At 46.6% G+C, this 27,230-nt stretch overlaps 1 protein-coding gene across 3 annotated transcripts in view; it reads left to right on the forward strand.

The window, feature by feature from the left end:
* The first annotated feature begins 14,533 nt into the window (after positions 1-14,533).
* The window catches only part of TBXAS1 (thromboxane A synthase 1), a 160,682-nt gene continuing 147,985 nt past the window's right edge, over positions 14,534-27,230 (forward strand). Inside the window, exons 1-3 of one of the 3 annotated variants that reach the window (XM_044388694.3) lie at positions 14,563-15,025; positions 15,149-15,279; positions 23,708-23,959. In XM_044388694.3, the coding sequence (XP_044244629.2) occupies positions 23,871-23,959 (89 nt within the window). In that variant the 5' untranslated portion in view covers positions 14,563-15,025; positions 15,149-15,279; positions 23,708-23,870. Of the gene's footprint in view, positions 15,026-15,148; positions 15,280-23,707; positions 23,960-27,230 lie in introns of all 3 variants that reach the window. The other 2 variants (XM_044388700.3, XM_026512050.4) reach the window with 2 other exon arrangements.

Genomic DNA, 27,230 nt, shown 5'->3' on the forward strand with positions numbered 1-27,230 from the left:
AAGTTGGCTCTGCTGTGGAGGTTAAATGAGGGAGAAAGAAGGGGTTGCTTTCACTCTTTTCCATGAGATCGTCTTAGAAAACGCATTTTTTTTTAAGTTGTAAACATCACTGAGTATCGTTTGAGGCTCAGAGAAGAGAATGCCAATAGGAAACAAGACCAGATGATAAAGGAAAGAAGAGCAAATACGAGTACTTTATGCGACGTTCTCTGACCTATACCGTGTGAGTTGTTTGTCTGCAACCCGCCTAATTCATGGCGGAGCAGGTAAGACGTTCAAATCAGATGCCCAGTTTCTAGATACGTAACTGAATGGTTACCTACTATGTGAATGGCACAAATTAAAGCTTATGAGGAAGAAAAACAGCATAAAACATCCCAGCAGGAATTCTATTATTAGTCATTAGTACATTTAGAAAGTATTTATTGAACATCTACTATGAGCGTCAGACACCATTAGCGTCCATCAATGAGCAGCTCTATCTCACAGCCTTGTAGTAAAAGACAAAAGAGAGACCAGAAGAAATGAACAAACAAAGGAAAGCTTGAATTTTGAGCCAGACCTTTAGGGATGGATTTGGTTGAGAAAGGCAGAGAAGAAAAGGACACAAACTTCACACGAGAAGAGACAGCATGATCATGGGAACATTTACAAAGTGCCTTACAGTTTGCTCAGCACTTTCTCGTCCACGCTACAGAGGCGAAAACGAGCAAAGCTTTTCCAAGCCCACTGCTGAGATGAACCTCACAGAGCAGAGGTTGATCATGCCTCCTTTCCCCTCTGCCCTTTCCTCTCTTTCTTGATCAGGGTTCATGGTTTCATATTGACTTGCAAATCCAAAGCCCTTTTAGAGGGCGATTGGTCCACACAGAATGAGCGAAGGGGGTGGGGGTTGCGGGGGGCAGTGTTGTTTCTGTAATTCACGGCTGTATGTGCACCTGCGTGCCCCCTCACACTTGGCATGGGATACTTTCTATTGGGGGTGAACAAGACATTGAGTAGTTTATAATCCCCAATTAAATATCTCCTTGACTTTGAGAAACTTCCCTTTCTTAGCCTGCCTTACTCCTCATCCCTGGCTTCACCAAACCACATCCTACCACCGCCCTTCAGTTTTTAGATCAGGCCCTACCACCTTCATGAGCTCTTTACCAGCTATGAATGCAACCGATAATTATTTGCACCCTTCCTCGTTTTTGCAGGGGTTTGTGATGTTGGAAGGAGGTGTAATACATCCCTTTGAGGAGGTGATGAATATCTTGGGCCCTGAGCACATACACACACAAAATATATGTCTGATTTCAAGAGATTTATATTCCCCTGGAAACATTGCTTTTCTAGATCCTATTTGGTGGGTGCCAACTATGTACTTTAATGCATTAAAATATACTTCTATATTATTTTGCCTAACATATGTCTTATCTTCATAATTAGACTAACCTTGAAAATAAAGCTATTTTAGATGTTTTTGGTATCCCTCACAGAACTAGGTAGAATGTAAATGGGGGTATTTAATTAAAAAAAAAATGAATAAACATACTGTGGAACACCCGTACAATGGAATATCACTCAGTGATAAAAATAAATGAGCTATCAAGGCACAAGAAGACATGAAGGAACATTAAATGCATATTAATAAATGAAAGAAGCTGGTATGAAAAGGCTGTGTGCTGTACAATCACAACTATGTGATGTTCTGGAATAGGCAAGACTGTGGAGACATTAAAAAGATCAATGGTTTCCAGGGATGCAAGGGCAGGGAGGGGTGGCTAGGTAGAGCAGAGGGGATTTTTAGGGCAGGGGAACTATTCTGTCTGATGCTGTGATGGTGGATACATGTCATTATACCTTTGTCAAAACCCATAGAATGTACAACACAAAGTGCGAACCCTGGTGTGAACTATGGGTCTGGTTAATAATAATGTATCAGTACTGGTTCATCAATTATAACCAATGCACCACGTTAATGTAAGACGTTAATAATAGTGGAAGCTGCCCGGGGGGGCAGGGGTGTATGGGAACTCTCTGCGTTTTCTGCTCATTTTTCTGTGAACTTAAAACTACTCTAAAAAAAAAAAGTCTATTAATTAAAAAAAAAGAATTTTAGATTTCTGACTGCAGCCTCTAATGACTATTGGGATAAAGACTATTCATCTCCCTTAAAGTAATGCATGTATTTTAGCTTTCCAAAAGATGTATCTATTGGTGTGAAACCTGCTACTTGACATCATGTCGACACAATATGCAGGATTTTTAAATGAACTAACTGAACGAGTAAGATATGTTCTCATGATACAGACTCAGTCCAATCCTAATGTCAATGGAAGCCTCAACATTGAACACACGAATTTCAACATGAAAAAAAATCCATTAAAGTGTAATAAGCGAGTCTTAGACATAAATGGAAAGAAAGCCTATAAAGACATTGTTGTCATTTAAAATAGTTCTCTCTTCTTATTCTATCTTTATATTCTTAACAGACACTTTGAGGAAAAGCCCTATCTACCTGGAACACAACGAATATTTGGAGCCCTGGAAAATCAGTTCAGCGAGTCATGGGGCCAAATTCAAATGGAGCCAAACTCAATTTTGAAGGAACATAATGGGGGGTGACTGACCCAGGTGCCTCCCCCCGCCCACCAAAATTGATGATTCTGAGGGCAGGCCAGGATTTTGCCCATAGGTCTAGCCATTTGCCCCCCAAATACCCTTACATAACATCTTCTTGTCTGGTTATTAAAAAGGCTGAAATGATGGCAGGAGCCATTCCAAAGTCCTAGTATGCTGTCAAATAAGTTAGGTTAGACATGTAGTGATGCAGCCCGTTGGGTAGGAAAGTGCTTCATTATGAGCTGAGGAAAAGGAAGGCTTACCCCGCCATCTTGCCCTACCTCCAGCAAGCCCCTGAACTCTCCCTAACTCTTCACCTTCCTGTTTGCTCTTTGGCTTTGGGAGGAAAGGAGAGAAAGAGAGAATATTAAAGGTCAGCAAAGGAAGATTCACAGGTGGCAAGTGGGCTACTCTGAAGCCCCGAGTCCATTCCCAGTGGAGGACAATACAGCCCTCGAGCCTCCTAAAAAGGGCCACGCTGCCCTCGCGATGACTCCTTTGACCTCAATCACTGACGCGGCTACACATCAATTTGTTTGATGCCATTTATTACCTTCTTCAATAATTATAAAAATAATGTCTTCCAGATAAAACAAAGAGGCTGCTGGCTTAAACTCTTCTCCTCAGCACGCTCACGATATGCATTCAAAGTGCATAGCCCGGGGGTCGTCATTGTGTACACACAATAAATCTTAGTTTATCTGGAATCCAGGCAGTCATGAAGCTTGGATGACAAGATTTTTTTTTTTTTTTTTAACAGACAGAAGTCAGGGAGGGCAGTCATTGCTCAGACAATGAGACTCAAGCAAGTGCTGTTCTGAATCTATGAGCTCTGTGGGGGAGAAGATGGATGAAACAGGCAAACTGAGAAAGAAGAAGGCAAGCCAGAAAGGAAAGAAGGAAGGAGGTGACACAGGGAGAGAGGAAGACACACAATGGGAGAAGCAGAGGGGGAGAAACAGACTGCCAGCAAGGGAGGCGAACCAGGGACAGCACAGGGAGACTGAAGGGGCAGAGCCGCATGCAGTGAGCCCCGAGCCGGGAAAACCAGGTCTACCGTGCTGCAAACCACATTATTAGCTGCCTACCATATGGCTTCCGAGGTACGTGAGAAGGGAAAGGCAGAAAACAAAATGTTAGTCAGTTAACACTGAAAACAAAGAAAATCTGGGTAACTTCTGAAAAGTGTGAGAATAGAAACCTGGTAGGCGGGAAATCAGTGTCTATACATCACGTGTGATGTCTGCAGTGTTGTAGATCAAGGGCCAAGAGGACATTTGTCCCCAAACCATGGTAACACTATCTCAAAGAAGGTGGTTTCGTGCTAACCATAATTCATGCTCCTAATGGTGACCCTGAAGCATGACAGGGACCTAAAGGAAACTTCAAAATTTTCAGAGAAAAATGAATTATATCGAGTGTGTTTTGACGAGTGAATGCAGTTTGCATGTTCAGTGTACATTGCTGTATTCTAGTTTTTGGAAAATCGTGAACCCACGTATGAAAGATAGATGAGGCGGATGATCTGGCAGCCTGATGGGTGTGGCAGGGGGGCCGGGGCGGCGGGGTGTCCTACTGGGGAATCGTAATCGTTATCCTCAGTAGCTCCAGCTGGATACCAGGTCTTGTTGTAACTATTTTATATGTATTTCCTTACTTAATCCCCATCATAATTCTATGAGGTTTTTTTTTTTTTTATCATTATCCCTATTTTGCAGATGAGGAGACTGAGGCTCAGTCTGAAGTAAATTATCCAAGCAAATCATTAGTAGAGCCAGGATTCAAACCCAATCTGGCTCAGGAATTCACGTTCCTAGCTCGTATGTTGTATTCTATGTCACTGCTATGCAAATGTCTTCATTTATGCCTCTGTCTTCTCACGCGTGTTGCTTTGCATGCTGGCCCCCAAACCCGGAGGGCAGGGAGAGAGGGGAGAGGCGGAGCGCGCAGACTGCCAGGCGGCAGGTGTGCCAAGGGGGGGACCTTACCTAGATGCTTGTCTCGGGCGCTGTGAGACGAGTAGCTCTCCTCATCCTCCCTCCAGGATCTCGAAAGTTGAGAGAGAGAGGCCGTAAGCGGGCTCACTCACATATTCAGTGCCGGCCTCAAGAACACCTCGCTCTCTCGAGGCGACCTATCTCCTTGAACACGGCTCCCACTATAGGAACCGCAGGCAGAATGCGCATTCCAAGGGCAGGACGGGTGAGGAGCCTCTGATTGCCCATGTCCAACTCACGGTCGCCCGGAGGTCACGTCCTCTCCATGACCTTCTGCAACACTGTTGGTTGAAATCACCAGGTCGGGTAGCTCAGAACAGTTGAGGGAGGCCAGTTGCAGGAGGGCTTCCTTCCTGGGGTGGCCGTGCTTCGTTCCTGACCCTGGTGGGGGAGGGATGCTTCCTTCTCTGGCAGCCTCCCCCTTGCCATCATCACTCCCCTAGAGAAGTGGGAGGCTCCCTCTGGCCTCTTCCATCCCTGGACACACATCACTTTCTGGTAAGCCGAAGTTTGGATCTCCTCATTTTGGTTCCCCCCTTGCCCTAATATCTAGAACAAATCGTGGCTTCAGGGGCATCCACTGGCATATTTTAGCATTTCTCTGCTGCAGAGCAGGAGTTCCCCCTATTTTTATTAAAGATATTGGTTTTAGTCCTCGACGTGATTTCTGGGGCTGGGAGTTGAATGCCTGTGCTCTGCTCCCCTTGCTCCAGGTTTCTCTCTCCCTCTCCCTTCTCCCCTTTGTCTCTCTCCTACTTCTAGACACATTCTTCTCTTTTGTTGTCCAGTACGCTTCCTTCTCATGGAGGGTCTCCAGATGAGCCTCTTCCTGTACTCTTTTTCCAGGAGCTCCCTGCTTTTCTCCTCTGCTCCCCCAGCCTCTTGTGCTTCTTCCTTTAGACCCTCTCCTGGTGACCCCGTGCACTCAAGGTTTCACCACCACCCACAAGCCCATGGTGCCCAGTTCAGGGCCCCTGGGCTGATGCCGCTGGAGATCCTTTTACACGTCCAGCTCTCTGCTGGGTCTCATAGACGAGACACCAGAAAAGTCCTCTGAAGCCTCCAGCTCCAGCTCCTCAATGTGGCCTGAGAGTTCCTGTGGGATTTGCTAGCCTCTCTCCCTGCTCCCTGCCTCACTGTGTCCCCCACTTTCTGCACAGCTTGATCTTGAATGGCCTGCTGGTAAATGGCCTTCTGGGGAGGAAATAATCCCTGATCTGTAGCATGTGTGGCTCTTCTGGCATAAATACACCCACCACAGCCAATTTCAAACTTAAATGATGTCACTGAACATGGCGTTGAGAAGAGGTGGGTAGTAGCCACGATTAGACAGTATTTTCACCAGTTGTGTACAATACACCGGAAAAAAAAAAAAAAACCCTCAAGGGCACAGATAATCGTAAAATGCAGCAAAATAATCAGGGAGTGGTACGTTTTTAGTAGTTATTGTCTTCTTTTTAAATATGGTTCATTCAATTGCAAACTTATGTAATTTACTTTTTAATAATTATAATAATTAAGATAATTTTGATGATTTGCTATCTAATAATTCATGACCATGTGTAACAGCCAGCTTGCAAGATGCCTGAACATTTAATGATTGGTCCTCCAGAGCCCATTCAAACCAGCTCCAGGGCACCCCTGACCCCTTTCCCAGAGACCCCACTTCTCCACCGACTTCTGGCCAATGCTTATTTTTCCTTGAAGAGTCAGCTCTGTTCATGCTGGGGATATGTCCCTCTTCCATCTCCATCATTGCTCCTACCACATGGCCATGATCTGTCTCTACATCTGTCTCCCCTCCTACTGCATGAGCTTCTTGAGGGCAGAGGCTGTGTCCCCTTCATTTTAATAATAGTACAGTGCCTGGTACGTAGCTGACGCTCTGTGAATTGTTGAAAAATTGATGATGTCTTTCCTGTTGGCCTTCTCCTTCCCTCACCCATCTCCCTTCCAATTCACTATGGGAAGGGCTATGGGCTGCATTATGGAACAGTTAGCCAGGTCTCAATGAAAACAGTGCTTGTGGGTTGGATTAGCTGACCCAGTGGACTACAGCATTTGTAGCTATGAATAGTACTCATGTATTCGAGGTAGGAATGGGTGTATTCTCCCAGCTAGTCCCCAGACATGGAGTCCCCATGCCCATGACTGCCATGGCTCGTGCTGTAGGATGCAAATTCATCACTTGTGGGAAGACGATAATTTAAAACAGTTGTACATTTGATGTCCTTCAGCCTTCTATGCTCAGACCTAGTCTTTTTCACTGAATGAGATGAATATCCTAAATCATCATGTTGACTGGCAGAAAATCAGAACAGTCCGCCAGGAAGTGTTATCTGGTGGCCTGAACAGAACAGCGAGTAAGCATCTGTTACGTAACAGGTGTATTAGCAATGGGAATGGATCAATGGAAAAGGAGTCTATAAATGTACTGATGGTACTGATGATATTTTTTCAATTTTTCAAGCAAGTGCTTGTTGTTTTAATGACACAGACTCTAATTTCTCAGCATTTTTTGAGTTGCTCACATTTTTGGTAGCTGATTAACCGCCCAGGCTGTTATCTTAGGGTACCTAATTTACCACACATCTGCAGAACTTAGCTCCAGCCTCACGGGGAAGGGGTAGCAGCGCATTCTCTAGAATTGTTATTTTATGCTTCACTGGGATGACTTGTTTATATAACTGAATCTTTCTGTTTTCTAAGAAGATTCAGCAGTTCCATTAAGCAACAGCAAAAGCAGTAGTTGCTTCTTCAGAATAGGCTTCAGTGTTAGCAAGATTTATATTTCACAAACAAATATTTAAAAGCAAATCATAACAGAGTGAAAACCAACACTATCACACATACCCAAACTACGCCAGCTAGTCTGGGCCCATGTCTCGTAGGAATTAAGTGTTTATAAAACCTATGTCAATTTTACTCTGTCTCTAAAGAAAAGCGTGGTGTCTTTAAGATTCTGCCTGCGCACACACATCAGTCTGCAAAGCAAAATCAAAAGACTGAGGTCACACGAATCTCATTTGAGTGACCTCAGCCTTTTGGTTTTAATTTTTGAATTTAATTTGAATTTGAGGAAGTAGAATTTGAAAGAATGTATTTTTGACTGGACTTGACCTGAAAATATTGAGACTTCTTACAAATCTCCTCTTATAGGGAAATATTATTTCTTGCCTCTGTTGGGTACAGATCTATATATACTCTACATACACAGTCACTCTTCGTTACACTGGATAATGGGTCACACCTGAGGTGAACTGATGATTCCCAAGAGTCTGAGATTCACGAGCAGAGGTGTGGTGTGGGTGATAGGGGTGAAGCTGTTAGTAGACGTTTCAAAAAGGGAGCTGTGCCTCATAATTAGTCTGAAAGCCAAATTATCCCCATTGGAGAAGGACAGAAAGGCATGAACAGGCTCTTCCCACGTCTTTGAAAACAACATTTTTGGAGATCTGACTGTTCATCCTCGACGATTCTGGACTAGAGATGATCCCATGGCATGACTGGGGCTCTTGGAAAGGGAAACTGTGGAACTTATTTCTGTAAGGAAAATCTAGCACGGTCTACAGTGTCAATAACTAATTGTTAAAGCAACAACTGAAGGGAAAGAAGAAAAAAAGAAAAGGACTTTTTCACTCAGACAAGAACCACAGGAGTAATTAACCCTAAAGATGGAAACAGGAAATGACCTTTGGTGAGGGATATTTTCTGAACATTTCAAGCAGGATTTGACTGCTTTATGATGCTTCAGATAGCTTGGAAAAAACTCTATCGTGAATGAGAAATACCCCCTGTAAAATGAGCAAAGCCTTAAATTAGTCCACACGACAGTGTCTCTGGCCAGGTGGAATATTTCAACCATGCACTTCCTGGCCAGTACCCTTTAGACCAACTGCATTTCATAAATTTCAGGAACGTGCCTGGAGCAGGTGGGTGAGACATGGGAACGGTCATAAATCTGGGGCAGTGGCTTCCAGTTCCCAAATTCAATGCTCTCAAGTGCCAGTCTTGGCACAAGTAGAATTCATGCCATAGAGTAGTCTTCCATGGGTGGGAGCTCAGTATCTTATATTTATTTCTTGCTGCCATCCTTGAAAGGCAGTGGCATAGAGGAATGTTAAAAGAGCTTTCCTTTTTCCGCGCACCGTAAAAAGCTAGATGGAAGCTCTTTCCAAGGCAAAGATACTTAGGTTGAAATGTTCCGCATTTTGTGGCCAATGCTGAATTCCTACTGAGCAAATACACATGAGCACAGGGAGATGAGGTTGATCCCACATCTTTGGGGCGAGCCCCTCAGAGAAACTGAGATGGAGTGAACGAACCCCTTTCGTGTATCATTATCTTCATCTCAGTTGCTTGCAGCCCAAATCAAAAGTTTTTCCAGAACTTCCCCCAGCCCTTTTACGAAAGTAATACATGTTCATCCTGGATTTTTGGAAGTTCAGACAAACATATGGAAGAAAATCTCCTTTGCTTTCTCCATGTGTCCATGCAAAAACACGTCTTTTGCCCTGTATTACATTTTGTGGATTAGCCCCAAATATAGATAGTACTCTTCTTAGAGACTGGTTTTGAAATGAATAAAAGGGACACGAAAGGAGTGGAGGGGGTCTATACCACTTCACCACATTCCCAACTCTCTTTTGGGGGGAAAATATGGACAGCCCCAGTATTCCGACATTGATTAACATGGTACGTGATTAGCTTCCCGTGAGATACGGACAGTCACTACATCATTCAAAGTGCTTCGAATGTCTGCAAACACTTGATGGGTCACTTGGTTAATCTTCTGAGGAGGAACCCATTCTGTTTAAGGACAATGAGTGGAGAAGAACATCTTGGGCAAGGCATAGACCTTTCATATCCAGTCCTTCCAACGTGCCATGTTCCAGAGATCTTCGAGCACCGGGTCGATGATGTCCTTTCAGGAGATGTTTGACTACCTTCCTTAGAGGCAACATACCATTTCCTTCATGTGTCAGTCATTCCATAGTACCACAGAAGGACCAACTGCATGCTGTCCAAGAAAACATGCTTCTGGTCAAGGGGCTGAGGAAAAGGTATTACCCACTGGACCGCTTATGGCTTCCTGGAAAGTGTTTGAGATGAAAGAATAAGTCCAGTGTTCCTTAGGTTTGTCCAAATGTTTCATTATTAATTACCTTGCTTCTTTTTAATAAAAACACCCATCATAGACTTATGGACTGCGGCCACCCAAACTGTCCTCAGACCTTGGACTGGGCCCCTGAATCCCATATAACTGTTTTTCCTTGGTTATGTAATTAAAGCTACCTGACCTTGTGTCAGGACCCCTAGGACTCATGGATTGTGGGTTTTCTAAATCTTTTTTTTATAATTGTGTTAGATGTTAGCAGATACTAGGTTCAGTGATGACAGATAGAAAGCACATCTTTTTCTGCCAACAGCAGGTATAAATCAGAGTTATAATACCTGGGACCCAGGCTCCAAGCCAGCCAGGATGAATGAGGCGAAGGCAACACGGGACCTTGCTTGGTTCTACCTCCTCTCTACTCTGCACAGGCGAAGTCTTTGCCGCCAGTCTGCTGGTGTGGATTTGGTTGTCATCTCTCTGTCTGGCCCCCTGTGGATGGGCATTCCTTCTGGACTATTCATATGGCTTTCATGCTGCCTTCCTCCAGCATCACCTTTGCTCCCTGTCTTTCCTGGATGAAGCACCATGATGTTGCGAGAGTGTCAGCCCTTCACTGAGAAGTCATCTAAGCAGAAACGAAGAGCCTCTGACTCCATATCTCTAGCTAGAGTCTGAAGAGCAGGCTTCCCTTTGACCCTCAGCTCACTTCCCCCAGAACCCAGGCAATTGGCTTGTTCCTCATGAAGGTCAAAGTTCTAGGACACATGGTTCTGACCCTCACCTTCTCACCCACATTTTTTGGGAAGGTTAGTAGTGCGGTACATTTCAAATTCAGAAATCTGGAGTCTGGATTGCTCTCAGTGCAATGGCAGAACTGCTGAGATTCACTGAACTTGATGGAGACGGGGTATAACTGCTTGGTCAAGTGGGCTCTCTACGACCCTGACTAAATCACAGGGTGATTGTCACTATCAGAGGAAAGAACAGATGTGGGAGTGACTGTTCAGGTGAGGAAATGGCTTTGGGGAAATCTGGTGCATGTTCTGAAGTTCTGCAGCAAGAGAAGGGCTGCCTCAGGAGGAAGCGAGCTCCCCACAATGGGAAGAAATCAAGCAGAGACCAGTTGACTAGGTGCCCAGGGTTCTATGAAGGTGGAACACCAGACTAAGTGCCTGTAATCTTTCATTGGTTTCCCAAGATGGTGATTTTCCTGACTTTTCCAAAGATGGTGATTCTTGACACTGACTTAGAGTCCTCACACGGACTCTGCATCCTGTGGTTTTGTCTCAAGTCTGGTGTCCTGGGTTGCTGAGTGGCAAGCTCCCCGAGCACAGGGCACTTTTCTTATCTATCTTCCTTCCCTGGGGCCTGTTCCTGAGCTCCTCACCTAGCGGATGTTCCAGAGTGTTTTCTAAATGGGCGATAGTGTGCTGGCTTCTCTGATCTCAGTTGAGAGCCTAAGTCCCGTCTCAACTTGGCTTGACCAAGTTACAAAACTTGTCAGGAAAGGGAAGGTGTCCATATGATACTGACGATGAATGTCATTTGAATCTCAGTTTTACCATCCAGGTGTTTTGAGGTAAGAGAATACAGATTTAAGGCAGACATGCCAAGCCTGTGAAGGTAGTTTAGGGAGCAGGACAAATGGAAAGACAGGATAGACACGAGAGAGGCCGTCAGCCTGCCACACAGATGGGGAGGCGTTCAGTAAAGCAGCCAGTGGTAGAGGAGCCCCAGGCAGCTCTCCGCCCTTATCTTGGCAATTTCCCTAGTTTTGAGGTAGCCTAAGCAGACAGAAAAATGTGGTCACTTCCTTGAGAGGGTTGCCTCTTCCGAGATGTATTTGTGGTTCATTTGACAAAGCAAAAGCAGGGATTAACGCACCCCAAACTGATTTTGTCGGTAAACATCACCCAACTGTTTTCTTATTAATTTACCTTGGCAATACCTCTCCACTATGTAATTATGTGGGATTTCAGACCCATATTTACTTCTATCCCACACACACCTTATGTTACCTCTTCTTTCTACTACTATACTGAGAGAAAGGACACAGTTTTTTTTAGTTTCTACAGAACCTCGAATAATCGTATTGGCAGGTAAGACAGGCATCTACTCCAAAGCATTGGGTGGCTAGAGAGTACAGGGGTGAGACCAGGGTTGGGGTAGGAGGAGCTCATGACCCAGAAGGGAGGCTGGGGGATGGGTAACTCCTATTCAGCAGGTAAGCAGTAAGCAGGCACGTCCTGCCCACAGGAAATGCAGGATAGATGTTTCTGGAATATCTAGAAGATATCTGGAAGAGCCAGAAAAAGCCAAGTGGCAAGCACTTAGTATGAAAGAACCAAGTTCGAAAGTTCACGTTGCTTCTTAGGGAGGACTGGACTGTTCTGGCCAGTACGGTACTCTAGTCAGGGAAAGAGGGGAAATTGAATCCTCCCCTGGGGGAAAGAGGAGAACGTTAGAGACAAAATGGGGGAAATTCATAAATAGAAGCCAAACAGTTTGCCAGTATACTGCAGCTCTATACACAGACGCGTCCTCAGACCTGAGATGTCTGCAAGGGTGCTGTCCTAGAATCTAACGTGTAGGTACAGGGAAGACATCCAGGAGATTTTCTTTCACCTGGATTCAGATTCATTTGGTTTGGTCAGGACTCTGAGAGTGATCCCGGAACCAGCAGCATCAGCATCAGCATCAGCATCACCAGGGAATTTGGTAGAAATGCCAGGCCTACCAAATCAGACACCTAGAACCCTGTGTTTTAGCAAGCCCTCCTGTGTGTGTCTGATGCCCTCGAAACTTCGAGAACCACTGCGCTGGAGATGTAAGAAACTCGAGGTGCTCCTCTTAAAAGCAGGCTCCCCTCCATTGTCCCTATTTTTCTCAGAAATACCATCCCATTCCTGTCTCCTGCATCCAGGGGGTCCCACTCCGCCATGGACAGGATGGGCAAGGACTGACTGACTCAGGGGCCCTAGTCACCCAGGAGCTTTGCAGACAAGAGGGTTTGCCAGCAGGTAGAAGTTGAGTGTCCCGGAGAAGACAGGCCTTTTTCTAATTTGCACAAAGGCAGGGTTTAGTCCAACAGTGGGGTTCCTTGTGAGGCTCTCTTCTCCCCCTCTGCTTCCCAACCAGTCGTCCAATCCTGCAGTTGTCCTACCTGCGGAACCTACCCGAATCCACCTGGATGTCTACCCATCCCCGACCCCCACTGTCTGGTGCCTCGCCTGACATCTTAGGTTGCTACAGTGATCCCCCCCTCCGCCCCCAGCGGTGGGTCTCCCTTGATTCAGTGCACCCCCCCAACCCCATCATCCGTCCTTCTCCACACCACTTGACGCACCTCTTTGCCTCCCCTCCCCTTCCACTCCCCTTTCCCTCACGCACTTACGCGCACGCTCGCCGCCTGCCCGCACGCATGTGCAGGCGTGCAGGGCGCCAGAATCTTCGCCAGCTACTCCATTGTGCGTGGGGTAAAGTCCACACTGCTCAGCCTGGTGTCCAGAGGCCTCCTCCCGCTGGCCCCTCCCCACCTCCAGCCTTATCTCTCACGAACCTTCATAAACCCTCCTCTCCAGCCAAACTGGTCTACTGGCAAAACCCTGATAAGATAAGCAAGTAAAATTAGAGCCAGTGAACCCGGAACAGGTACAGGCAGCCACGTGGGGGTCAGGCTGGGACGGCTTCAGCAACTTCACACGCTCAGGAGTCTGAATGGATACTCTGGGGCCTGCGAGTTAAATAAGCCCATGCTGAGATCCTGTGGGGAGGCGTACTAAGGACCCAAGGGCGCCATGGTGCTTTCTCTGTCCCTCTCCCATTCCCTACGGTAGTCGGTTTGTTACATCTCTCCTACAAGACCTAGCTTGAGCTGTGACTTTGTGGTTATTTCAACTAACTGATACATTTTACAGAAAAATACCCAAGTGCTTGGATGATGGGAACAAACCTCAATTTCTTTCAGGTGCTCTTGTAGAAAGCCTTCCCCTTCACCTTCACAACCCAAAGAGCGCTATTGCCATCTGGTGGCTGCTACCTGAAACACAGGCATTCATTCCCTCACTCAAGCATTTCATGAACACCTACTGAGTGACAGGCAGGCTTTCTCCTTGCCACTGGGGCTACGCTGTTGAAACAGATGCACACACCCTCTGTTCTCCGAAGGCTTACATCTAGAGTATAGATACACAACTAGTCGAAGGAAGGGAAGAATGGGGGGGGGGGTTAAACAGAGTGGGGAATGAACCACGAGAGACTATGGACTCTGGGAAACAAACCGAGGGCGTCAGAGGGGAGGGGGGTGGGGGACTGGGATAGGCCAGTGATGGGTATTAAGGAGGGCATGTATTGCATGGTGCACTGGGTGTTATACGCAAACAATGAATCATGGATCACTACATCAAAAACTAAGGATGTACTGTATGGTGACTAACATAACATAATAAAAAATAAAAGAAAAAAAAATAAAAAAGATATACAACTAGTCAGGCAACTTCAATGGAGAAAGCCTGGGATGTTATGGCAGGACACAAAAGTGCAACTTGTCATCATCATGGGTAGTCCTGGAGGGATTCCTTGAGAAGGTCACATCTGAGTTTTGAAAATGCACAGGAAGGAGCCTGGCCTGTTGCGGGGAGGGGGGCATGAGAATATAGAATGGCACAAGGCCTGTCATAACTCCGGTGGGCAGAGGGAAATGGCAGGCTGGGACCTCAGTACACAGACCAGTGCGGATGGGGAGGGAGCCAGGAACAGTAAAGACAGGGCTTGACAGATTGTTCAAGGTACAAAGTCGACTTCTTCAGGCAGAGCAAATAGGTCTGATTTGCATAGTCCATTTGGGGCATGGGGAGTGGATTCAAGTAGCACCACATTCTGAGGATCTAGTTAGGTGGACTAGTCTAGTCTAGTTGGGTCTGGATGAGCGTCATACATGGATGGCTCCGATGGCTTCATGGAGCTGTGGGCAAGCTCCTGGCTGTGACTTCAGAACAGAACCCCAGCTGGCAGCTAGTGCCATGGGACATAGGCTCAGCTGGAGAGACAGACAGGACACAGTCAGACGGCAGCACCCTATTATCTTACAGGCTGGTTGCTCTTTGTTCCTGATCCTGAACCGATTATGGGGCTTTGGCCTTTTGGGGGACCTCAATCGTGCCACCTTCCACCCTGTTCTAGTAGCTGGCTTCCTATGCAGGAATCACTGGACTGAGAACATATCCAAGATGGGACCTACCTGTGGCATGAATGCTGTGTGTTCACCAGACTTCTTTTTCTCCATTTCCAGCCTCCTCTGCAGGTAGGTGTGGCTGCATCTGAATTCTGGCCAAGGACATCAGCATGGCTGATAAACATGCCACTCCCAGGCCTGACCTGTAAAAACCTTCCTCGCACCTTTCTTTCTCCTTTTCCCCTTCACCAGCTGGTTGCAGGATGACCCAGCAGAGGCATCTGTGAGGTAGTGGATGGCGGGGCCCCAAAACTGAAGGAGCCCAAGTCCCCAGATCATTGCGTGGAAGGCTGCCTTCTGAAGGCCCACGTTTGGACTGTCGGGTGAGTGAGAAATAGAATTCTCTAGTGCTAAGCCCTTGAGATGTGGAGGCTCCTTATTACAGTCCCTGTTCTATCCATTCTCTTTCCATCCCTGCCCTCACCAGGACTCAGATCTTACTTCTGTATTGCTGTCCTGGGGCTGTCCTGGGGCCTGGGATCCTAGTACTTGCTTGTGTATGTATTTTCTTGAAAGCACTGCTGCCAAAACTTCGGGATCCCCATCATTAGAACCCGTGCATATGTCACCGTGTCCTCTTTCCTCCACATGGGGACTTCACGGTATTGACTTGCCCAGAGTACCATTGGGGTCGGCTGTCAAACCGTGGATTCTGGATTCTGCTTCCTGGGCATGAAGTCTGTCTCCACAAGGCCTGCCCCACCTCCAGTGATAGGAGGTGAAAAATGGCTGATCCGGGCACTGGCTTGCCTGAAAGCTCCAAGACTCGCCTTAAGGCAGTCAAGCCATCTGCTGGCTCTCCACGTTCACAGGCAGAACACTGCGAAATCATCAACATGTAGCCACACTCAGCCACGCCGCGTGCCAGGAGAGATTCGGTGATAATTTAGAAAGTGCTACCATCTGACAAGCAGAGATCAGGGGTGACATAAGTTGACAGAGAAGCTGAGATGTGAAGGACACAGGGTGGGTCACATCTGATTAGCAATATCAAGAGTAGTCTGTAGTCAAGAGCATCCCTCGCCTTCCAATGAAACGCACAGTCAAGGTCTGAACAGTAGCCCGGCTTCAGGGCCCCCACTGTGTGACTGGGGCACCTGGTGACCTGTGGTTGTTAGACTGTCATCTGATGAGCTCCACACTCATTTTAATAGTGAAACCAGATGGGAAGAGTTGGCCTGAATAGCATTATGTCACTTCCCTGCTTGAAGTCTTTCCTTCAATGGCTCCCTGTTCCTTTTGGAAGGAGAGAGTACATTTTTCACAGGGCCCAGCAGATCTTAGGTGTTCCGACTGCTAGCTAGCCTTCTGCACCAGCCAACCTTCCATTTCCCTTTGCTTGATGCCTCCCAGTCACGCTGGCCTTTACATTCTTTGGGCGTACCCAGCACGGTGCTGGGCAGCTCGCACAGACTCGACAAATAAACGCTGATGGATGAACGAGAGGCATGGAGCCCTTGAGAAGATTACTGCAGTCTACTGGGCGATCACAGAGCTGTGACTGGGGTGGATCCCTCTCTAGATACAAGCTCTATGAGATCGGAGACCTAGCTTGTTTGCCACACCAGTGCATTCCCATTGCCTAATGCCAACTGGCTGCCAGTGCGTTCGTTGAGCCAGGGGAATGAATATAAGAATGAGCAGATGGGGCGCCTGGGTGACTCAGTGGGAGAAGCGGCCGACTCTTGATTTTGGCTCAGATCATGATCTCAGGGTCCTGGGATTGAGCCCTACCTTGGACTATGTGCTCAGCGGGGAGTCTGCTTGAGGATTCTGTCTCTTCCTCTCCCTCTGCCCCTCCCACCACTTGCACTCTCTCTTTCAAATAAGTAAATAAATCTAAAAAAAAAATGGATAAAGGGAGTAGTCATCAGAATGAGAGAGACTTCACAGGTGGCAACAACAGGGCTTGGTGATTAACTGGACGTGGGGGAGGGGGGCTGGGAGAGAAGGAAGAGTCAAGGATGATCCCCAGTTTCTGACTTGGGAGCTGAGTGGAAGGAGGCATGATTTACTGACACAGGGAACATGGGACGAGGATGAAGAGTTTAATGGAGGAAGGAGGCTGTGACAATGAGTCTAGTTTTAGACATTTTGAGTCTGTCAGCATCTGTGGGATATCTGTGAGAAGAGAACCAGCGGGCTGCTGGATATATGTCTGAACCTCAGGAATGAGAACTAGGCAGGAGAGAATAGATTTGGGAGTGATTGGCTCATGGATGTTAATTAAAGCCGAACGGGTATATGAGATCGCAGTGTGACAGGCGGTGCGGTTGCACAATGATATCTAAAATATGGTCCCTGCCCTCACAACCAATACAAAGTCAGGATGTGACATAGACCTTAAAACTGTTCACAAGCCCATCTATGTCTCCATAGCAACCTTGAAGAGAGGAGAGAGTTCTGTCCTCATCGCGGGAGGGGAAACACACAGATGGCTGCTGTCCCCCACATGTCTCCTAATGCGGGACGTGGTCTCACTTCACGTGGGTCCCCCGTAGTGGCACCTGGAAATTCTATGCTAGCCAGTACAGACCTGCATCTTCTCCCACCTCTCAGCCATGGGGCCGAAGCAATGACGGAGAAGGCTGAATCAGCCCTTTCCAAACCTCCTTTCCCTGGTTCTGCCTCTCCACGCCCACCGCTCCGCCACAACCATTCTGGGGGTGGCCACACTGACCCACGTGCCAAATGCAAAGATGCTTTGGTAACCACCTCACTTGACCTTTCGGCAACATTCACACCCTTGGCCGTTTCCTGCTCCTCACAACTGTTCTCCTGTGGCTTTGGTGAAAACATTCCCAGACCACATGTCCAAGTGCTTACTGTGTGTCAAGAGGTCTGCTAAGCAGCGACATGGGCACCATGTTTTCCTCACAACAACCTTGTGAAGTGCATACCGCTCTCCCCACTTCACAGATGACAAACTGACGCTCGGACAAACTGACAAAGTGAACTTTCCATGCTGGAGAGCTAAAGGAGCCCGGTCATTTGAAAACAAAAAGGTTCATCCTCATGCACTAACATAGGTTCCCTCTGCGGGTTTTCCTGCTCTCTCAGACCATTCCTCCTCAATCTCTTTTTAAGCTCCATTTGGCGCACCATCACCCCCTGCCCCCATGACCCTCTTTCCCCCAAAGCTGCTATTCTCGGTGTTGTTCCCATGGCCCACTTTTTAATGCCCCACCTATTCTCTGTGGCCAATTTATCCTATGCTGTCACCCCCTCCATATACAAATGGCTCTCAAAACTAAAACGACTTCCCTTCTTCAAATTTCTCTCCTGACCTGGTTGCCCTCTAAGGACCTTCACCTGTGTGACCACCAGGGGCTCAGTGTGCTCACCCCTGAAGCCACACTAATTCCCCAATACTCATTCCTCCTCTGAACTCCTTCTTGTGCTCCATGGCACATGTGGGCTCCATCAATGCAGCCAGAATTTGGGGCGTTATCTTCAACAACCCCTTCTTCTTCACTCTCATACTCAATTGATGACCAAATACGGTTGATTTGGCCTTCCCAGTAATCCCGAAATGCAGTCTTCTCTTCCCCATTTCCAGCTCTATGGCTTTATTCAGGCCACTATCTCTTACCTAGATGGCCAAGCAGCCCCTTCGCTGGTCTCCCCATCTCAGGTATGACCCATCCAATCTGCCTCCTGAGGGAAATTTCTAAAAGCAAATCTAATCATGTTACTACTCAAGTTCAGTCCTCCTCTGGCTTCCCGTGGATCCTTGAATAATGTATAAACTTCCTGGCATGGCCCACAATGGCTTGCATGACCTGGCTTCTGAGTATCTGCCCATTCTCCCTACCTACCACCAGCTTCTGACACCTTGGAGCACAAGTGAGCTATGTTCCTGCTGCTAAGCACATCTGTCCCGTTCTCATCTGCGCAGTGACATCACCTGTCCAGTCTAAGCTCACGTCATCTGTTCAAACTTTTTACCAGTCCTCTCCCTCCTGTTTTTGCCTCCTCTGTGCCCTGGACATGTTGGTTGTCATGGTACCTATCACACTGAGGGCACCTAGGTATTTACATTTCTGCTTCCCTATCCTGGAAGCAGAGTTTCTTGGTGGCAAGACCTAGGTCTTATACAATGGAATTCAATTCCTGGTGCCTAGGGCTTAGCAGCTGTTCAATAAATGTTTTTTGAAGGAATGGACGAGCCCTCCTCCTCTGACCTCAGGTTCTCAGAAAGTGGACAGACTCTCTAAGATACTGGATGGTGTTGAGGAGATTGTCCTTTTCCCCTTCTACAAGGGGCCCTAGTTTCTTCTGCAAGGAGATAAAGCACCTTACAGGCCCACACCATCCCTCCATCTTCCTTAACTGTAGCAACTCTGCGCCCCAGGGGGGGAAACATAAAGATAAACTGTATCAAAACCATGGGCTGGCATGGGGAGCTATGCAGTTTTAAGCCAAAATGTGACTTTAAATTTAATGGGAAAAGTACTAGGTTTCAAGCCAGAAGATCGGGGTCTGAGCCTAGCCTTCAGAATTTATTAATGCATGGTTTTAGTCATGTTGCATCTCTGAGCTCCAGCTTCTTCCTCTCAGAGCCCAGGAATGAAAGGTCCTGCTCACCTACCCCTCAGGGCTGCTCTAGGCTGAAATGAGGTTCTGTGTAAATGTTCCCTGAGCTTCTATGGTGCTCGGTAAGCCCCACTGTCCTTTCGCTCGGGGCCCTACTTGGCAGGGAGGATGTGCCCCATGCCTCAAACCTCCCCGGGACATCGGGCTTCGGGCAGGCCAGCTGGGAGCCTTCAGCAGGGAAGGAAGGCACCGCTTAGACATCTGCCCAGGCAGTTTTTAAACACAGAGAACATGGAGGAAATACCACAGAATTTATGGAGTGAAAGCTTTAAAAAGAAACACAAGACTTAAGTCAAAACAGTTGACTCAACTCTGGGGGAGGTGTCTGCCTGGATGTAGGAGAAAAAAGGGAGGGACTTGGGGTGCATTGAGACAGAAGTAGCCAAGCTCTGTGGGGTGTCCCACCAGGTGCAGTAAGTGGGCACCTCGACACACAGCTCGAGGGAGGAAAGCACCCACCAGCTTCTTTGGAATGCATATCTTTGGGTGCCCTACTCCCACTTCTAAGACTGTTGCTTGGGATGTCCCTCCCCAAGGCCATGGTGATATGTACAAGGATGTTTACTGCAGCCTCACTTGTAGTTGGGAACGCTTGGGAACAATTCAAATGGCATTTGGTGAAGGACAGGCTAAATGGGTCACAACACATCTGTACCGAGGGATCCTAGGGAGCCAATGACTTACGTCTCAAGGTGTGACGTAGAAGGATATGCATGCTACAGTCACTGAAAAAGACCAGTAGCAGAAAGGCATGGATATGATGATCCTGTTTTTATAAAAACTAAGAATATACCTATGTTTGTATTTGCATAGAAAAGGATGTGAGAGGATAGACACTAATTTGTTAAGAGAGTTCGCCTCTGGAAGTTGGAATTATAGAATTTTTAAACAGAGTTCTGGAAAGTTGACTTTTTAAGTAGATATACCATTGAAAAGAAAATATTCAAATATAACATAATAAAAATAAAATTAAATAAAGTTCCAGGCTCCAAGTCCCAATTGTTTTAAAAACTCAAAAAAAAAAAAAAAATTCAGAGAGTAAAAGCCTAAGGTTTAATTATGGTAAGCGTCATGGCGACAGTCTGTCTTTCACTGCGGAAAAACCCCAAAATGTCCCTGCATTGCATCATAGATTTCGAAATTGTGATACATTCCTAATCATGTTACTCTCTGATAAAAATCCTGAAAATCTTTCCTATCTGACCCTTCCACTCCACCTTGGTTAATTTACTATCTACAATTCACTGAGTGTTATCTTTGCTTAGAGGCTCGGGTGGAAAGGGTGTGATGATCTCTCCACAGCATTCACAGCTCCTCCAAATCACAAATCTCATAGAAAGGGCTCCAAAAATATTAGAGGAATGAATGAGTGAACTCAGTCACGTGGGCAGCTGGCAACCCCTCTGGGCAGTCAGACCCCTCTGACCTGGCCACTAACATCCCAAGGTGCTCTGTGAACAGGGTGGGACCTGTCAGGCACTTGCGGTGATGTGAGGTGTGTATTGTAGATGAAGAGCCTGAAGAGGGAGATGGGAGACCCAGGTTCTATCACTAGGCAGCTATGGGACTGTACCAGTCCCTTTCCCTTTCTGGGTTTTCAGTCCCTCCTCTGTGAATCAGAGTTGGGTTCGGTCAACATTTCTCAAAGCACGTTCCTAAGAACACTACATCCGGGACGTGTTCATAAATGCCCTTTAACAAGAATTCTGTGGTCGCATACGACGCTGCTCTCTGCATGCCACTCTCGGGGCTTCACAGTGCACCTTCGCAAGTTTAAGTCTCTGAGAGGTGTTTCAGGAAATAAGCTTACTTATCGATGCTTACGCCAGCATTTTCTCATATTTAGTTCACCTCGGAATCTTAAAAAAAATTTTTTTTTCATGAGCATCTCTCTGATACACATATCGGCCCTAGTAATATCTGAGGGCCTTCCGACTCCTGAATCCACGGCCATGATGACTTGCTTCCTCCACGCCCGCTGGCTCTGCCCCCACGCCCTGTACCGCGGCGCCTGTATTCCGGATAACCCTTGATGAAGCCTAGCTCTGTTTTGTGAGGGGGGAATACACAGATCCCTTACCATCTCAGCACAGTTCTGTTCGAATGGGAGGAGATCTAGAATATGGAGAGGGAAGAGGACATCCAAAAGGGCTGGGCTGGAGCATGGGGCACTTGGGGTGCAACTGTAGGGGGCACCTAAGTAGGAATGAAAAACAGGGACACAGGGCAGATGGTCAGAGAAAAGGGAAGTGTTGGGAAGGTACTGGGTCCCTTTGTGGTTCGCTGTTCTATTTGTGACTGTGGCTCATCTGTTCTTCTGGATTTAAATACTATTTGTATGTTGATGTATAAAATGTCTTCCATATTTGAATACAATCTTTTGATTAGGAAAACGGACTTTGGAGTCATAAATCCCAAGTCTGAGTTTCTTTTATAAAAGGGTGTTAATATAAAGTTTTGCCTCATAGTGCTGTTTATGAGGATTGAATGAGTTAACACATACCAACGCTCTTAGAATAGTAACTGGCCCATAGTTAGTACTCCATAAATGGCATTGTTGTTATTAATTATTATTATTTATGTTTTCAGCCAAGATTCCTCTCTGACTCGACAGCTCCACTCAGATGTCTCCCAGGCATCTCAGACTAAACAGGACCCAAACTGAACCCTTGATTTTTCCCACCAATACCTCATCTGCCCCATCTCAGTAAATGCCATCTGTATACATCCACCCACAGCTCAAGTCAGGAGCCCAGGAGCCAGACTTGTTTCCTCCTTCCCCGTCCCTGTCACATCCCATCCACTGAGAAATTCTGTGGTTTACTCCTAAATATCTTCCAAATTCATCAACTTCCTTCTACTTCCATCCCCGCTCCGTCCGAGCAGGCTCATCTCGGGATGAATGAATAGTCTTCTGAGTGGCCTCCCTGCTCTTCCTTTTGCTCCTTTCCAACAAAATTCTCCAGTGCAGCCAGAATGCTTTTACCAAACATAAACACGAGCACGTTAAAACCCTAAGTGGCACATAAAATGAAGCCCACACTTCTCACTGTGGCTTTGTGCTGTCTAGCATCTGGTGACTGTCTCCATCTCTTAGGGAAGAGATGCCTGCCCGAGCTGGTCACTCTACTCCAGCAGGACTTGCCTCTTTCCAGTTCCCACCACAGGAATTCTTTCCCACCTTAGAGCCTTTGTCTGTGTCACTCTTTTTGCCCAGAAGGCTTTGCCCATGGCTCTTTACAGAATGGACCCCTCTTCAACAGAGAATCTCAGCTTCAAGCTTTTCCTTTCCAGACAGATTACCCCGCAGCACTCCCTTAGTGGGTCTCCCCAGTTGTTCTTAGTCCTTGCCCTGTGTTCATGACCTTCACAGCACTGCTCTCAACTTGCAATTATTTATTTATCTGTCTACCTGTTTATGGTCTGTCTCTCCCCAGAGACATTTTCCCAGAGTCTGGTACAAGTTCTATTTTTCAAACACTGTCCACTCAGCACAGAGCCCAGTCCCCCATGTATATTGAATGAATGGATGAATATCATGGTGAGTGAATGACTCACTCTCTGATACACCCTCCCGATTACTAAAAGTGTAATACACTGACTAATAAGCAAAAAATGATTCAGTCTACTTCAGTCAGATAAGCTCAGAGCTAGAACAAAGCACCCATGCACGAGCCTATGGACATGCTTTTAGACATGGGAGAAATCCTCCAACTCATGATGAGAGTGCTGACGTGAGGCAAGATCTTTGGTCTGTTCCATCATTCAGTTACCAAGGTCCCCTTGGACCCCAGAAAACAATGAACTTTGTGGGATGGATGTCCTCAGTGCCACCAGCATTTTCCATCAGTCTGATATCTGACCCCAAATTTTTCTGGGACATTCAGAGTCTCCGGACCCCATATTTTCATTGAATTACAAATTAATTTTTTTTGAAGGGTAGTCTTTCTTCATAGACTACTGGTCGGAGTAGAAATCTGTGGTTGCAACCATTTAGTGGCTCAGCAAACATGGGACCAGTCCTGCTGCTAATTCCCTGGGAAGTTAACATAAATGTTTATTGACAGTGCAGTCCTCAAGAAAATAAAGTTGCTGATTCATTGCCTTACGCTGAAACCCTGTGTTTTTTCCCTCCTCTTCCTTCCTCTTTATAAGGAGACAGTCTGACGGAGAGCACATTTTGGGGACCCACTTGACATGATGTGGTCTTGGTTGCCTGATCCTTCTTCCATCTGCGGATCGTGGTCCCTGTAACAGCAGAAGGATCAGCCTCCCTCTTTCCTCTGGAGGACCGCCCTTCTAGGGACTCTGAGGAACAATGGAAGTCTTGGGGTTTCTCAAACTGGAAGTGAATGGCCCCATGGTGACAGTGGCCCTCTCAGTGGTCCTCCTGGCCCTCCTGAAATGGTAAGTCAGCCAGCAAGTTCCCACGACCGTGACATTGGCAGCAAGAGCAGCCCTGGAGCCTCGCTGGAGCCAGGGCGGGGGGATGTGGGAGTGTGTTTTTCTTCTCTTCTAATCTAGAGGGAGTTGAGTATTAACACAGCTTCAGAATTAAAAGCAAACAGCCAGGTTAATCTTTTGCTAAAATGCATGAGATCGAGGTGTCAGGAAAGGCTGGTGATTCAGTGACTGAGAACGCTACACATAATTAAGTTTGAAAGATGGAAAAAGAAACAAATTGGAAAGGTTTGGGGAGAAGTATTTCCTCATACGTGTCGTATCTTCTCACCTCGCTTTTCTGAGCTCCGCTCCCCGTGGTGGATGTACTGCGGATTCAGCCTCTTGGTTCATATGACATTAAAAACAAGAAGGACATAGTTGCTTTCTGGCATTGTGGGCCACTTAGCAGGAGGCCACTGGCAGGGATTTCTGCAGGTTTAAGGACAAAGTGGTGGAACTAATTTCCTAGTCTGTCTGATATTTGATAGAAGGGAATAGATTCTGGTGGATAGAGTGCACAAGACCCTGAAAGGATCTCAAATTTGAACTGAGAGTAGCTCCCTGTTATCTGGTTAATGCCACAGGAGGCTTTCTGAGGTTGGGCTCTGCCTAAGGCCTGTGTCTGTAGATGGAAGGGCCCACAAAATCTCCATTTATACATATTCACCCGGGCGGTTAAACCGACTACAGTCACCCACTCGACCCAAAGCACCTGGATTTAGGTGGCTCTGGTTTTTGAGGGGAAAGTGGAAAAATTAATGGAGAACTCGAGTTTGAACAGAATTTCAATTTATGTTTCTGGTGGTAATAAAGCCTCCCCTAGATTAATAACTGGGAAAGCACTTTGAAAAGCATCAAGCATTATGCAAATGTGAGGTATTATTCTTTTGGAATTTGCATAGCTGAAAATGGAATTCACGTTTGATGTTCTATGATGATGAAATGACTTCTTGGAAATTGGCTCTGAAACTCAGCTTCAGTCCCAGTGCTGTTTTTGCTTTTTAACTGGTTTAATTATCTTTTGAACTTTTCTCAGTGTAGCTTATCTTGCCTTGAAACCAGCCACATGCAAAACCAGGAGCCAAGAGTAGCTCTCTTTCCCCGCCCCACCCCATTCACCCATCTTAAAGTGTTCCTGTGCTCAGGGATGTACACACCACAGTCCTGACACACAGTAGGTGTTTTGTAGATGTCAGCACCATCATTAACTGCCATCTATGCAAGCTGACTGCAGAGGAAAAATAAGTCTTCAGTGCTTCAGGTATATTTTAAATTTCTTCTTCATATGATTATGAATCTGTTTTCCCATCAATAGCTATGCTCTGACCGTGGTTCTCAAAGCATATCCCGCCTGCATCCTCCAGGCCATCTCACAGCATTAATGTTGGTATTAGACGCTTTTCTACACGTTTCTGTCTTTGTTGTGTGTGGGTTTTTTTTTTTTTTTTTTTTCATTTCTGTGTTCTCAGCTCCCAGCTCAGTGCCTGGCTTACAGCATGGCCTCGATAAATGTTTGATGAACGAATGAATGAATTGCATACGTTAATGTTGCTCTGGCCATGGAAAGGGGCATGTGTCCTGACTGATAAGCCGCTGTAACTGGATGGTTATAATCAGTGTAGATCAGGGAGTCGCGGACAATAACACCCCACCATTCAGCAAGGCAGCTGTGCATTTGTAATCGACTCCCGGGGCCATATTAATAACCTGGGTCAAAGACACAGAGATTAGATAAAGGCATGAAGCAGAGGTGGTAAATAGGAAGTGAAAGCTGACTTCCATTTGTTATCTCAAAAATATTTGTCGATCTGTTAATGTATGCCAGGCATCGAGTGGAGGCTGTCTGGTACAAGGTTAGGAAACAGGAGGTCGGGATCGGATGCCCAAGGCAGGGGGATACATGGAGGTTCTGGGGTAAGCATGGTGTCTGGAGGGAATCATGCTGAAGGAGAGAAGACAGCAGAAAACAGTGGCTGTGGCCGTGGCTCTGGAGCTCCTGGGTCCATCGGTTGATCCAGCTCAAGGTTACCATCCTCAGGCTCTCAACCCTCCTCTCCCAGGCAAGGCTCTAGGTAGGCTCTGAGTAACCGACTCCTGCTTGAATGAGGTGGGGCTTCCCCTCCTGCTTCATTCTCTTGAGAGGTACTTGTGGGAGAGAGAGGGGTGCTCAGGGAAAGCTGGAGGTGGACAGATGCCCATAGCCATCTTGCTCCTAGGAAGAACCTGTGGAGGGCAGCATGTCCTGACTATTCAAACTCCTTTGTCTTTCCTTGGAGAGTCATCTTTGCCATTGGGCCAAGTAAGATTGTCACGGAGAGCCTGAACTCTGAGAAAGTAAAATTAGGAGGACTGCTTCTTGCCTCCTCAACTGGCCTGTGGGTTCTTGCAAGGGAGGGGTGAGGTCTCACATCTCATTGCAATTCCAAAAATCTCTATCCATGGCACAGATGTTCTAGCATTTGGTTTAATGGTGGTAAAGTTAAGAAGTACATATTCATCATCCCAGGACCCAGGACTTAGGGTTCAGCTCTTGCCTCTTTCAGCGGCCTCCTCACCCCCATCCCTCCCCCATACCCTGTTCTGAAAGCGGTCATGTTGCTGCATGTGTCCTTCCTTTGCCCTTCCATGCTTGGAATTCCCTTCCTCTTCTCTTTCCTTCAGTGCTCAGTTCAGGGGCATCTCCTCAGGGAAGCTTCTCCTGTTTGTCCAGGGCACTTACGAGGCCCCACTCAGTGCTGCTTTTATCATATCTCTCATCACACCCCCCACCCCAATGCCCAGCATGTGGCACTGGTGCATAGTAAATGTTTGCTGAAGGCTGATTCCAGCCTCTGATCTCTGCTGGTATTTTTCTTGCTGGTTCTTCTCTTAGCCTTCACAGATCAGTACAGATCTTAACAGTTGTGCCCACACGAGTCACCCCTTTACCTGAAAGCCTGTTTTCAGTTTGTATCAACTTGGTGACCCCTTTTTAAATTGTTGCAGGTGTACTGTTTCTGTAGCCCCACCTGCCTTGTAGAACTGAGACCATGACGTGTACTTTAGTTATTACATATACTTGTGAATTTGGAAAGAAAAAGACAAAAGAGTCAATTTCATTTAAAAAAGAGACCATTATAAAATAGGCATAGTATACTTCAATAGTTTTCTTCACAGTGCATTTGACACAATTTTCAACAATACTTATTTAAATCAACAGTTGACGGGGTATCAGGAGATCAGGGCTGTTCCACTG

Source organism: Ursus arctos, unplaced genomic scaffold (assembly GCF_023065955.2).
Source record: "Ursus arctos isolate Adak ecotype North America unplaced genomic scaffold, UrsArc2.0 scaffold_3, whole genome shotgun sequence".
Lineage (NCBI taxonomy): Eukaryota > Metazoa > Chordata > Mammalia > Carnivora > Ursidae > Ursus > Ursus arctos.